We start from the raw sequence: 13,847 nt of genomic DNA on the forward strand, positions 1-13,847 counted from the left end.
CCGCTTGAACCACCAGGCTCTCTGGGGTCGGGTGTTTTGACAGGTATTCAGGGTCAGCAGCCGCTACCCTATACTTTGTTGACAGTCTTTTATTGACTGCTGGGATGACTTCGGGAGTCTCCCAGTTGGATGCAATTTTTCTTTGTAGGGCTGCATGGAAGGGGACAACCGGGTCCTCCTGTGGGCCTTTATCCAAATATCCGTTAGATCATCCTGTTGGAAAACAGGTGAAGGTGCAGACCAACCCATAAACTCAATTATTCTTGCCATCAGGGTTCTATATGGTGTTTCGGCATGTTCCCCTGGGTCTGGCTTTACAAATTCCACTTCTGGGGAAGTGTCAAGTCCACTGGCCTCATGAAGTGAGTCCTGTAGTTCCTTCAGCCTCCTTTCTTCAGAGGTGAAATCCTCTGCAGCAGGCAGTGAGGATCTCTGTAAACCCAAAGTTTCTTGGTCAGAGTCTTCTTTTTCCTCATAAATTGAAGAAAGACCAGGGTATTCTGATCTCTGAAATTGAGTAAAGCCCATCTCTAGGGCTGAAGGAGCCAAACTCGTCGTTATTGGACGAGAAAATGTCGAAGTCGTCGACGCCGATGTAACCGGCCTCGAAGAGGCGCCGAAAATGGCGTTGAAAAAACTGGAAGGGGCCTCGAAGAATTTGAGAGGATCGGGATCCTACTCGAGGGCATCGACGACGGTCTCGGCGTCGTGCTGGAGGCCCTTGAAAACACCGTTGGCTGTGGAGCCTTGGTCCTCTCTTTCATCGGCGTCGACGTCGGCGTTGACGATGGCGTCGAGTCGATCGACCGACCGATGCGTCGAGGAACCCTTCGACAACGGCGTCGATGGCGCCGACCCGTGCATCGAGGGAATCTTAGATGACGATGTCGAAGGAACCCTCGACGACGGCGTCGAAGATGGTGCCTTCTTACCCGATGGCTCATGGCGCTCTCGGGTGGAATGTTTCGCCGGGTGCTGCGAATCGCAGCGTTTTGATTTTTTGGGGTTTTTCACCCGGGGTATCTCCCTCAGCTGTCTTCGAGGGGGTCGAGGCCGCGTTCTCGAAGACGCTTAACATTTTCTTTCTGAATTCCTCCCACTCAGTTTGAGAACTGTGTTTGGTGGGACAGGAAACTCTTTCTGGGGACACCGAAGACGACGAGGAATGGGACCTTCGACGTCTCTTTTTTGAGTGTCTAGATCTCGACGAATGGTGGGAGCTGCTTCGAGATCTAGAATGGGAGTGTTTTCGACGGCGAGGAGACGAATGCCTCGACCCGGCCGACGAAACCTTCGAGGTGGTTTTGGCTGACTTACCTCTCTCGAGCTTCCCCTTTTGCTCCTTCAGGGCTTTCGCCGTCATGGACATGCAGTCCTCACACTCCGAACAATGGTGCTCGGACCGCAAGCACCATAAACAGACCCTGTGTGGATCCGTTATTGACATTTTTTTACCGCAGTCTCGACATTTCTTGAAGCCGGAATCGCGGCGTCGTCGGTTCTGATGAAGAAGCCATCGAGAACAAAAAGGAATATTCGTCGAAATAGATTAGATAAACCTGACTGAACTGAGCAACGACGTTCTGAGGCCCCACAAAGCGCGGAAAAACGGAACTGAGCAACGGACGCAGTGCGTGTCTATTTATGGGCATGGTGACGTCGGCGCCGATACGGTGGCCGTCGAGGGACATCGACTCGGCGGAGGTCGACACGCAGCGCCCTCTCCTCTACAGAGAAAACATTTCCGAGGCCAGCAAGCTGGAAACGTATATCAAAGATAAGGAATACGTCAGAGGACACAATCCCTTCGAAAGTGGTTTTGTTGGACAAAAATGTGCCAACCCATCCGATGGGAAGGAGACCCAATAGGAATTGAGGAAATGGGATGAGGAGTCGGAGTAATTTTGGGATACCAACTGAATACGCGACTTAAGCTCTGCAACTGTACTAGTGTGGTTAGAGGCTTAGAAGCACTCTGATAAATCCTCTTTAACTTGTGTGGGGTCCCTGGGGTGGAAAACCCTGGAAGGTGGTATGCCATCTAGGACACATTCCCTGGTCCTAGCCAAACTGGTAGCTCTAGAATTCGGCAGTTTCACCTCATTGTAAACCCTGGTTAGAGCTAGAAGCTCCTCGGCTCCAGGGCACAGTAGCCGCCATTGTAGAGATCCGTGAATTTTCCTTCAGTTGATCAGTGGCCAACCACTTCAGAATGGCAAGGGCCACAGACAAAAAATAGTCAATGATTGGTGAAGAGGAATAAAGTAGACTGAATTTACCAGCCGCTTCTTTGACTTGATTTCTCTTGAATGTCTCGAGCAAGATTTTTGTAAGCCGTCTTCTCTAGAGTTTGAAAGAATGGGCTTTGGAAAATAACATTCTATCAGATAGTCAGGCTGGCTTTAGGAAGGTTTTTCTATAATGGACCAGGGCTTTTTATTGAATACCATTGTAGACGGATATAACAAAGTGAGGAGGGGTGGGGTATATGCTGCTTTTCTAGACCTATCTAAGGCCTTTAAGTCAGTCGACCTAACACGATTATGGAGAAATCTCGACTATATTTGGGTACCCAAAGACCTCCTTCAGTTAATTCAACTTCTACATGAAGAAACCTCCACCTCTGTCCGCTGATCCAAGACAAATGATTACTCCAAGGACTTTCCAACAAATAGGAGGGTCAAGCAATGCTGTCCTCTTGCCCCACTACTTTTCTTGTCCGTCAGATTTGCCAGCTAGGCTCATTCCCCATTATTAAACTGGATTAAATTCAGCACCATGCTGTACGCTGATGATGCAGTTTTATTGTATCTTTTTTCTGGTGGTCTACAGCAGATTCTGCTGTATGCAAGTTCACATGTTAATGACCACGGTCTGTAACTAAACTTGACAAAAACAAAGATTATCATTATTGGAAAGAGGCCCCAGGAAGCAGTTGGTTTATTAACAACTAAAAGACAGATGGTTGGGCTTACAGATAATTGGGGCTCTTGGCATCGAATGATGCTAATTGCGGTTTACATTTAAGAAGGGTGTTAAGCAAGCTGTGAGGGGTTGCTTCATTTTTATTACGGATATGGGGTAAAAGATTGGATACATTCTTGGTAGTGATTAAGGCGAAAACCCAAATGTCAGCCTTATATGGATCTGAAAGGGAGGAGGCTTCGGGGAGGTAGCCCTTTTCAGAAAAAGGTCCAAATTGCAATGCAAGGCTGTTCTTAAAAAAAGAGCTGCAGAAGTGGAATGGAGTAGGACCTTGTCTAGAATAAAAAATTAAAGTAATTATAGCTATACAGTAGAGCGTGAGGGTTTAGGGATACATAATGGCAACATAGATTTTATAATCAAAATGAAGTCCCCAAGTGCAGAAGAATAGCACGGATAAGATTGAACATGCTCCCTTGAAAGCTTGCATGAGCTGGTTGGGTTCTGATAAACTGTTCCTGCCATATAGGTAAAGAAGACGATATGGTGCATTTTTTAATGTGTAGGCTTTTTTAGATTTTATAAGGAGATGGCCCAGGCCTTATTTTATCAAAAATAATATCAGCTCATCATATAGGGAAGCAATGTCCCCGTTTATGAATTACTAGCTGGGTTACCCGGCGTTGCCGTGTCCTAATCGAGTGGTGTCTCATGTGCCCTGGAGGATGTTGCTCTTGTCCTCAGGTCGGCAAGTCATGCTGTTTGTTTTTGTGTTTCAGAAGCTCTTGATATTGATTTTCAGATGGAGCTTTTCCAAGTGATGTATATTTTTCGTGCAGCATGTTTCAGGCACTTAATGGCTTCAGCACATTTGAGAAAATGTCCAAGAAAGATTGGTTGATTGATTGTGCTCTTTTCTCATGAATGAACCTAAGTAAACTGTAACCTTGCCATTTACCATATTTGGAGTGGTGTGAAAAAAAACGTATTTTTTTAAAAGAATTCCCTTTAAAAATGCTTTAATTAACACTTTCGAACTGTATACATTTCAAAGGAATAACCAACACATCGACATTTTGCTTCAGACACTTTACAAAATGTTGCCTCCTCCTTGTACCTACTGTAGTGAATCGGTGTCAGCATCAGTAAATGAGGGTGTCTACGGAGTGAATTATTTTACAGACAGACTACAATCTTGCCCCAGACAAATGAGGAATCCATAAAAAAATGTGGTAGCAGTGGGTACAACGGTGTGGATTTGTATAGCCGGACAAACATACACACATACACACATACACACATACAGCTTTATATATAAAGATAGTGATGAAGATTTTATGTATGATGTTTTACATTTTGTAAAATCTGCATTGCAAAGAAGATCTAGAGCATTCTGATGTTTATATGGATTGTGATCATTGATGTTTTTATGGTTTTATATCATTAATGTTGTATAGGTTTGTTGTTAATGGATATTATCTGAATAAAACTGCAACTACTACTACTCTTTGACTTGAAAGGCTCAGAACGCATCAGTCAGAGGTCTTATGAAGATCTCCTCCCAAAGTTGCAGGCGTTCCCCAAGCAAGAACACTAGTAAAAAGGAGTTGCAAAGTGAGCAAAGGTCGCACAAATGCTCCAGGATAAAAGACATTACAGATTGCAAGGCACTGGGGCCAGGATATGCCACTCAGAAGACCTGCAAAGAAAGCCCTACTTTGTGAGCCATATAACAGAGGAAAATGTCCAAGCCAGAACACCACCTCCCAGGCACTCCACCAGCCCCCTTACCCCAGCTCCGCTCAACTGCCTCCTTGCAAAAGAAAAACAAAGCAAACAGGAAAAAGAAAACCTCTCCCAGGCATGCAGAGGTATCAGACTCACTGCTGGTATACAGAAAGGGATTTAAGGGAGAACAAAAGACAAACAAAGGGGGCAGGGCAATAGTTCCACTTGTGTGTCTTGGCTTTGAGGTTGGGTTTTTTTGGTGTGCAAAAGGCGTGGGCCATGTACCCCAGTCAGACATCGTAGGGGTTTGAAGGAAATGGTGTGACACATAGGTGTATCTTGTAGAACAGGACTGGTTGCAATGATTGGGACCATGTAGCATGGTGGATATAGGTGCAGTTTTCCATGGCAATGCACAGCAATTTGAAATGGCACATAGGAACCTTTCTTAGGATGGGCAACTCAAAAGGTGGCCTTTACTGCAGACAGATTTTTAAACAAATTAGCAGTGCCTCCAATCCCAGTATAAAGAATTTATTAGAACCCTACAACAAACACAAAATGTCTTCAGTCATTATTTTTACAGAAAATAAAACGTTTTTTAATGCATGATCTTTGCGTTTCATCCTTTTTTCTAGAAAAAAAAAATAACATGGGTTTTGTATTTCCATCCTCTAATCACATTGGAAACAACTGATTTGAAAGGATATCAAGTGCAGGATTCTTTGACGTAACTCAAGCTTATTCAAGCTCCATTTCCATTAGGATTTTGACATTTATTCACATAAAATATGAAACGAAATCTGACTGGTAAAAATAAATATTATATCATGTATGAAATTGCATTTTCGCTTTAACCCTTTTATCTTTATTAACAGCAATGCATGTACAGCTTGGGAATTAGGGGAAATGCCCCAGTTCTTTAAAAAACTAGCTTCTTGCTGTTCGACATTCATCTTTATTTACTGTAGAACACAATGCTAAAGGATTCACTGCACATTAACTGTGTATTTGAAAGAAAGATTAGGACTGAATTTGTGGATCCATGTGCCTGTGTAAGAGTACAAATTTGCAGGGTTGATTATTTCAGTGTGCATTTTGTGTAAGTGTGCAATAATTAGGAACTGTGCATTTATCTACATTCAACAAGTGCCCTTTATACTGAAACATAAATGAAACAATTTCTTGAGTGTGGAATACCGATAAAAAACAGACCTATGGGATGTGGGTCAAACAGGTATTCAACCTACAAACATTACCAAACATTCCTTGAACACTTGCTATCCTGTGGAGCAGTGACTTGATTAGGCTGTGCTTGCTTTGGCAACCTTACATTCCTGGATGGGTGTGTATGTCCTCAGTTAAATATCACTCTTTTGGCTGGTCTTCAAACGCCTGGCACTGGGTTGACCGAAACTACTTTGATAGCTTGGCAACACTTTCCAGTGCAACAGAGATCAAATTATTCTTTCTGCGAGGGTCAGCAGTAAAAGAGTTCACTTTTAAAATGAAAATGGTACACATTAAGTGTTTATGATACACTTAACGTCTCCAAAAAAGGAATACTGCACTTGAAACAAAAAAAAGACAACCTGAATTAAAAAAGAAAAAAAAAGAATCGCCATTCTTCTCACTGAAGTTTGTCAACAGCCATTGCGATCGGTTCCTCTGCCTACAATTATGTCATAAATATTAGAGACCCAACATCTGGAACAATCGCTTAACAGAACGGACCGAGTCCTGGCAAGTACAGAGATGGGAACTAGCCAGACTCAAATTCTGAAATCGTCTTTTGAGTTACGTTTTTCTGATTCATGCAGCTCCTTGTATTGCGTCTCTCAATCCAGTTCAATAGGACTACTATCATCTTGCCCATCTTCCACATCATCTTCATCACCAGCTCCCATCAAGCTGTTCAATAGGTTTCCTGAAAAACAGCACTGTCCTGTTAATATTCACATAAGATCTGGCCATCATTCAAATGTATTGACTTAGTCTTTCCTTCAACTACATAGATCATGAAAATAAACCACATTTGTGTGTTCATGCTATAACTTAAACATTTATTTACAGTTTAAAATGTGCAAAAATTACATACAAAATGTATAGTTTGGTTCTGAAGTGATATTGGAGGCTATGCAATCTAAAGCTTTTGGTTGAAAAATCCAATTCAGCTTATAGTATCTAAAATGTGATTTTAGCTGTCCTGCTCATAGTAAATCGGGCAATAACAAAGGAAGTGCATTGTCTGCACATGCAGCAAAGTTGTCCCATTTCTTTCTATACCTAGAAGGACGTGAAATAGTTGACATTCTAAAATGTATGCTTCAAAATAAACCAGGATGATTAATGTAGGAAAAACATCTTATCACCACGACCCCCAATAAAGGTGAGGAATAGGTGGACCAAGAGGAATTTATTAAACAAATGGGTTATTAAATGGTACATGGATGTCATCAAAATAAATTTATTCTAATAAAATTCATCAAACTGTACAGCCACAAAATACAAAAATCACAACAAAATAAGCTTAATAAATACAATCAAATGAAAATAGTTGCAATGTGTTCAAAATCTATAAGCTTCATTAAAAAGAAATTTTAGGCTAAAAATGTTGAGGCTAAAAATAATTAGCGGTCCTAGAGTGGACATGTAAATGATATATGATAATCTATAATCCAGCAAATTTAGGTTCCTTAACACTATCACAACTAAACTTCTGGGCTTTTGTATATAGGGATCAGAAAAATAAGACATGTAAAGAAGGTCTACGTGTTACACCATCACATTCACTGGGGGTTATACTCGATAGATGACACTTCATTAATACGCGGAGGGATATGATCAATAGGGGTTCTTGTTATAAACTTTCTTAATCTATGATGACTATATTTGAATACAAATGATCGAGCAGTTGAAAAACTGCATTCAGGTAATTTCTCACCGTACTTTTCTGTTGTAAAGCTCTTGTAATGGACTGATTTTACTTTAACTGTTAATCCTTCAAGACAGATTTATCAGTTTTGGAAATACCAGGATTATTCCAAAACATTCCATCTAATCCTACAGATGAAAGATTTTCCCTGCACATGCTAGCTATCTTATTTCTTGTGTGTCAATATATCAACACAAAACGCGGGTCATCCCACAGTAATTATTTCTGCATATGGACTCAGTGGGAATCAAATAACCATGGAAAGAAAGCCCACATAATATTTAATAAATATTTAAAAAAGGTTTACAAAGAGACACAATCGGAGAAAAGAGGAGTGAATTGTGTGAATGAGTGCAGTTGTAGGTTTGATGGTTGGATATATGGGGAGTGTGTAGCATCCAGCCACATTCTATAATGTACTTTTGATATAAAAGTCTTTTATAAATTTGGTCACTATACAATTTCCAATTCTATTTGCTGTACATGCATAAAAAACATTCAGCCAAAAATTACATAACCGAATTTGTCATAAAAGATTTCTCCGATTATGTGTGTCTTTATAAACCTTTTTGAAATATGAATTGAATATCATGTAGGCTTTCGTTCCATGGGTGTAGTCAAATTCAAGATGACATTTATCAGAAGCTGGGTTAATTTGGCCTGTGGGTTAGACAAAATCGATAGCCAGAGGAATGCTGGAGCAGCTTCCAACAAAACCGCAATCTGCTGCTTTTGGAGCTCCAAGTATAAAAGTTAATTTACTGCTATCTTCATTCCTGAAATGCATTTCAGAAAATCGCGTACAGTTTTGCCCACACCTTCATATTGTTAATTGGCCATACATCGGCACCATATCCTGAGTGCCTGCAAGTTTTTGCTTTATATATTTCCAGGGCAGGAGATTTCCCCCCCATTACTTGTGTGACGAATCCTTAGAAGTCGTCACTTCTCCCCGATGAGGAGCCCCTTCCCACGAGGCCAGAGAGGTGAGGTTGCTATCCGATAGTGCCACTAGGGGTGGTACTCAGCAGGAGGACCTCATGCGGGGGTACTCACCCTCTGGGAACAAAGACGACCATCTACGGTATGGCCCCGATAGAACCCTTACACCTTCACATACCCTAGCCTCTTTTCCATCTAATAACTTTTTGGCTAAAACCATATTCTTTAAGGCAGAGGAAGTTACTCTTCGAACAATGAGTGGGACGAAGAAGAGTCAAAAGATCGCAAGTAGCACCAGTATTGAGAAAAGAACGAACATTGGAAGCATAACAAGTGAAGCCCGGGGAGAGAACCAGAGTGGTATAGACTTCTGCAGAGGTGTGGCTTCCCGACCGTCTTCAAAAGTAAAGAAGGGCATTCCAAGATGGCTGCCGGGGTGAGGAGTCGCAGCTAAACCGCGCTCCGCCCGGGCCGCCGAAAATAGCACGACCGAAGCCGTGACGGACCATCCTTCGGCCCCCCCCCCCGATTACCAAGCTGCCCCCATAACCCCTTCCCCCCCCCCCCCAGCGAGGAAGCAGGCGCTGTGGGAAAGCGTGCGCCGCCGAAAACACGAGGAGCGAGGCAGACCGCCCCCTCCCCCATCGGGGCAGAAGGAGTCTCTCCCGCGTCGCAGGGGGCCGTCCAGCGCGGCGTTGGGCGACACCGGCCAGCGAGAGAGCGGGATCGGGGACACAGCGGAACCCGAAGAACAGAACCGCCCTCACGCCACCCCACGCCACCCCGAGGTGAAGGGAGAGCGGCGTGCAGCGGAGCAGCTGCTGCGCTGGGAGAAAACAGCGCGAACAGGGCGGACCGCAGGAGAGGAGCCGCGGGGGCTGCCCTGCACGGAGCGCACAAGAGGACGTAGCGTTAAAGGTGAGCCGGCCCAGGGGGAGGTCCAGAAATAAGGCGCCCGCCGGTGCGCACATACCCCGGGGGGGGGGGGGAACTCACAAAAAAATAAAAAATAAAATAAAAAAAGAACCTCTCTCTGGCACCAACTAGATTTCCCCTGGGACACAAGGAGTCACCTCGCAAGTCCCCCCCCCCAACCCACGCAGGCTGGATCCAAGGCCCACAAGACAGGGGTGAGGAAAGGGGGGAAACTCAGGAAGGAGAAACACATTACCGCAGAACCCCCAACAGTTAAGAACATCTCGGAGGACAAGAAAGCGAGGAGGCCCCATCGGAGGGCTACAAGAGGGCGCAGGAGCCACATAGACTATCTGACGGAGCGCCCTATCATGTCTAGAGCAAAAGGAAAGGGGAACCCCATCCAGCAGACTCCCCAAACAGCGAAACAAGGGGCCGATATTCTACAAATGTGGTCAACAGAGGGGACACCACAACCTAGAGGGAGAAACCAGGGAGACTCCACGGGGGAGGCAGAACCACTATCCCAACAACAGCAACCACTGACCAGGGAGGACATGCAAACCTGGTTCATGGACCTGCAGGAAAAGTTCATGTCCACAGTCCAGGAACAATTTACATCCATGAAGAACGAAATGAAACAAGCGGTACAAGACATGAGAATTGACATAAACAACCTAGAAGAAAGAACAGATAGTGGAAAAAACGGTGCAAAGTCTTGAAGAAGACACGAGACAAACAAGCGAAACGCAAGAACACCTGGTGACACTCACTCACAACTTGGAACTACAATGTGAGGATTTAGAGAACCGCTCTAGACGCTCCAACATCCGAATCAAGAACATGGCGGAATTAGTGCTAGACAAAGATCTGAAGGAAGCGGTGAAGGAGGTGTTCAGAGACATTCTGGGAACACAAGACATTGAGGATATCGGAGTCGACAGAATCCACAGGGTGGGACCGAAAAGAGCGGGGGCCCCAGGGGAAAGACCATGTGATGTCCTCGTGGCGCTATCCTCCTACCCGCAGAAAGCACAGATCCTCAGGAGAGCCAGGGAATTGGAACATATTAAAATGAATGGGCAAGACATCCAACTGTATCAGGACTTGGCACTAATAACCCTCCAAAAAAGAAGAGCAACGGCCCCACTGGTGAAAGTGCTAATAGAAAAACAAATCCGCTACAAATGGACCTTCCCATTTGGGTTACTGTTTACATGGGAAGGAAAACAGAAAAGAGTGACCACGCTGGAAGAAGGCCTCAGCACGATGGGACTACAAGATGAAGAGATGGAGCAGGGGGAGGCCACATACAGGAGAGAACGAACGAGAAAACCTATGGGCTGGGAATCCAGCAAGCAGAAGAAGGCAAATCCAGGGAGAGACACCCGGAGAAAGGTACCATGAGGAACACAAGAAAAACATATGCCAGGGGGACAGACACGGAAACGCTGCCACTGAGACCCAGTCGGGGGGGGAGAGGGGGGGAGTATGGGAACGGAGCGGAACAGACAATTCACGGAGGGCGGTCTGGTCGAGACCCAACGGTCTGGAACCAGGTAAAGACAAATGGTTCAGTGGGGTTTAGGAATGCCCACAACATACCCCCCCGAGGGTATGGAGGGCAGGGAGCGAAGGGCGCAACGCCCAAGCGTCAATAGGAACCCTCCCCCTACTCGGGGGACAGTTTGGTTGGTTTCAAGTTCAAAGTTGGGGGGGAAGGGAAGTTCAAGGGAGGGGAAGGGATCGGAAGAATCAAAGAGTTGAATCGAGAACAGAAGGGGACCGGATGCAATGGCATACAAACAAAATAGAATGGGGATGATACGCTTTATGACCTACAATATTAGGGGCATGAACCACCCAACAAAAAGAGCGAAACTGGAGAAACAAATCAAAAGGGGGAAGGCGGATGTACTACTCCTCCAGGAAACCCATATCAAAACTAAAGATAAGCACAAAATGCGGATAAAAGGATACAAAATATGGGCACAGGCAACAACAACAAAGAAAAAAGCAGGAGTCCTGATAGCGATAAAAGAAGGAAAGGACATAAAACCACTAGACACTATAACCGATAAGGAAGGGAGATACGCCTTTGCCAGTGTAGAAATCGAAGGATGTCGCATAACACTCGCCTCAATATATGCACCCAATCAGGGACAGGATGGCTTTCTCAGAAGCGCATTATCGAAACTGGAAGATTTCGCTAGAGGGGAAGTGATATTTGGGGGGGGATTTTAATTTGGCGTGGAACCCAAAGCTAGATAGGAGCACAGGAAACACACATGGACAGGGGGCGCCATCAAAACGTCTGAAACAGCAAATGGACCAAATGGCTCTGAATGATGTTTGGAGGGAACTGAAAGGTGAACAGAGGGGGTACACATATTTCTCACATGTTCACAACTCTATGTCCAGGATCGACTATCTCTGGGTGTCAGTGGGACTACTGGGAAAGATACAAGGGCTAGATAAGGGCTCTATAACCCTCTCAGACCATGCCCCTCTATGGTTGGACGTGACTCTCCCAGGGAGGAAGAGCGGGCTATGGAAATGGAGGCTACCGCAGGAGTTGATCCATGACCCAGTTGCAGGGGAGGCCATAAGGGAAATGATAGTGGAATACTTCATACAAAATGACACAGGGGCGGTCGCAATGAGCGCAGTCTGGGATGCGTTTAAAGCAGTCTTGAGGGGGAAGATGATAGCGATGAAAATCAGGAGAGATAAACAAAGGGATCGGTGGGAAAAAGAGCTGGAAAAAACAATTGAGGAGATCCAAGAGAAATTGACGATTCAACCCACAAAGATATTAAAAAAATCACTGAAACACACACAAGGCCAACTAGAGCTGTTACGTACGAAGGGCGCAGAAAGGAATCTACTCTATCTGAAACAGAGATATTATATAAGAGCGAACAAAGCAGACAGACTCCTGGCGCGACAATTAAGGGCGAAACAAAAAGAAACAACGATTAAGGCCATATGCGATGCGAAAGGGGTCATTCAAACCTCTACGCACGACATGGGGGAAACACTGAGGCAATATTATCAAACTCTCTACTCCACAGAGCACCCCGATATAAACGCCCAAACTTCATACTTAGAGGCCCTAAAGATCCCGAAAATCTCAGAAGAAGACAAACAGTCACTAGAGACCCCTATCAGCGAAGAGGAAGTCAATAAAGCCATAAAAGGACTCCCAAGTAACAAAGCTCCAGGCCCGGATGGGTTCACGGCCCCATTTTATAAAAAATATGCAGACATATTGACTCCGATCCTAACAAAACTCCTAAACTCATTCAAGGACACCGGTAACGTGACCCCCACAATGAATGAAGCGAAGGTGCTGGTGTTTCACAAACCAGGCAAAGATCCAATTAACCCCGCATCATACAGACCAATCTCCCTAATCAATCTAGATGCAAAAATATATACGAAAATCCTGGCAACAAGGTTATCCCCGCTCCTCCCTAAACTGATAAGTGAGGATCAATCAGGCTTCATTCCCGGCAGGCAAACCCACGATAACACTAGGCGGCTAGCCCACCTGGTCGAAAAAATAGGGATAACCCACACCCCAGCGATACTACTGTCAGTAGACGCCGAGAAGGCTTTCGATAGAGTGGAGTGGTCAATACTGTTTAGGGTTCTGAATCCATGGGGTTTGGGGAACAATATATCGCGAGTATTAGAGCAAACTACAATTCCCCATTTAGTAGAATAGCCATTAATGGAGAGCTTACTGGCAAGGTAACGATAACGAGAGGAACGAAACAGGGTTGCCCCCTATCACCACTATTGTACGCTCTCTTCTTAGAACCCCTCCTAATTAAAATTCGGGAGTCAGTACACATTAAAGGGATAGAAATGGCGGGTCAGCAACACAAAGTAATTGCGTATGCGGACGATATGCTAATAACCATAGAGGACCCTGAATCCACTTTATCGGCTACAGTTAGAGAACTAGAAAACTATGGCACCATCTCTGGCCTAAAAATAAATAGAAAAAAAATCAGAGATCCTCATCCTGGCAGGGGATAGAACGAACATAGAAAGGGAGGCAAAAATACTGGACCTCAAGATAGTACAGAAAGATATTAAATATCTGGGAATAAATGTACCCCCAAAAATAGAACAATTCTATGGGGAAAACTACCCGTCGCTAATTACAAACATCCGAAGGGAATTAAATAGATGGAACCCACTACAGATATCCTGGTGGGGTAGAATACAATCAATCAAGATGACCATCCTCCCAAAGGCACTATATTATTTTCAGGCTCTCCCGGTGGGGGTCCCAGACACGTTCTTCAAAACCTTAACAAAACTGGTATCGTCCTTCATATGGAAAGGGAAAACACCGAGAATTGCCAGGATGGTCCTCACGGCCCCAACC

General features: G+C 44.6%; 1 protein-coding gene across 1 annotated transcript in view; it reads right to left on the reverse strand.

Moving 5' to 3' along the window:
* Positions 1 to 5,171: 5,171 nt before the first annotated feature.
* Positions 5,172 to 13,847, reverse strand: part of GET4 (guided entry of tail-anchored proteins factor 4) — a 621,709-nt gene continuing 613,033 nt past the window's right edge. Inside the window, exon 9 of the mRNA XM_069647221.1 lies at positions 5,172 to 6,580. Within this exon, the coding sequence (XP_069503322.1) occupies positions 6,492 to 6,580 (89 nt within the window). The 3' untranslated portion in view covers positions 5,172 to 6,491. The remainder of the gene's footprint in view (positions 6,581 to 13,847) is intronic.

This window comes from Ambystoma mexicanum, chromosome 2q (assembly GCF_040938575.1).
Source record: "Ambystoma mexicanum isolate Mex_15411 chromosome 2q, UKY_AmexF1_1, whole genome shotgun sequence".
NCBI lineage: Eukaryota > Metazoa > Chordata > Amphibia > Caudata > Ambystomatidae > Ambystoma > Ambystoma mexicanum.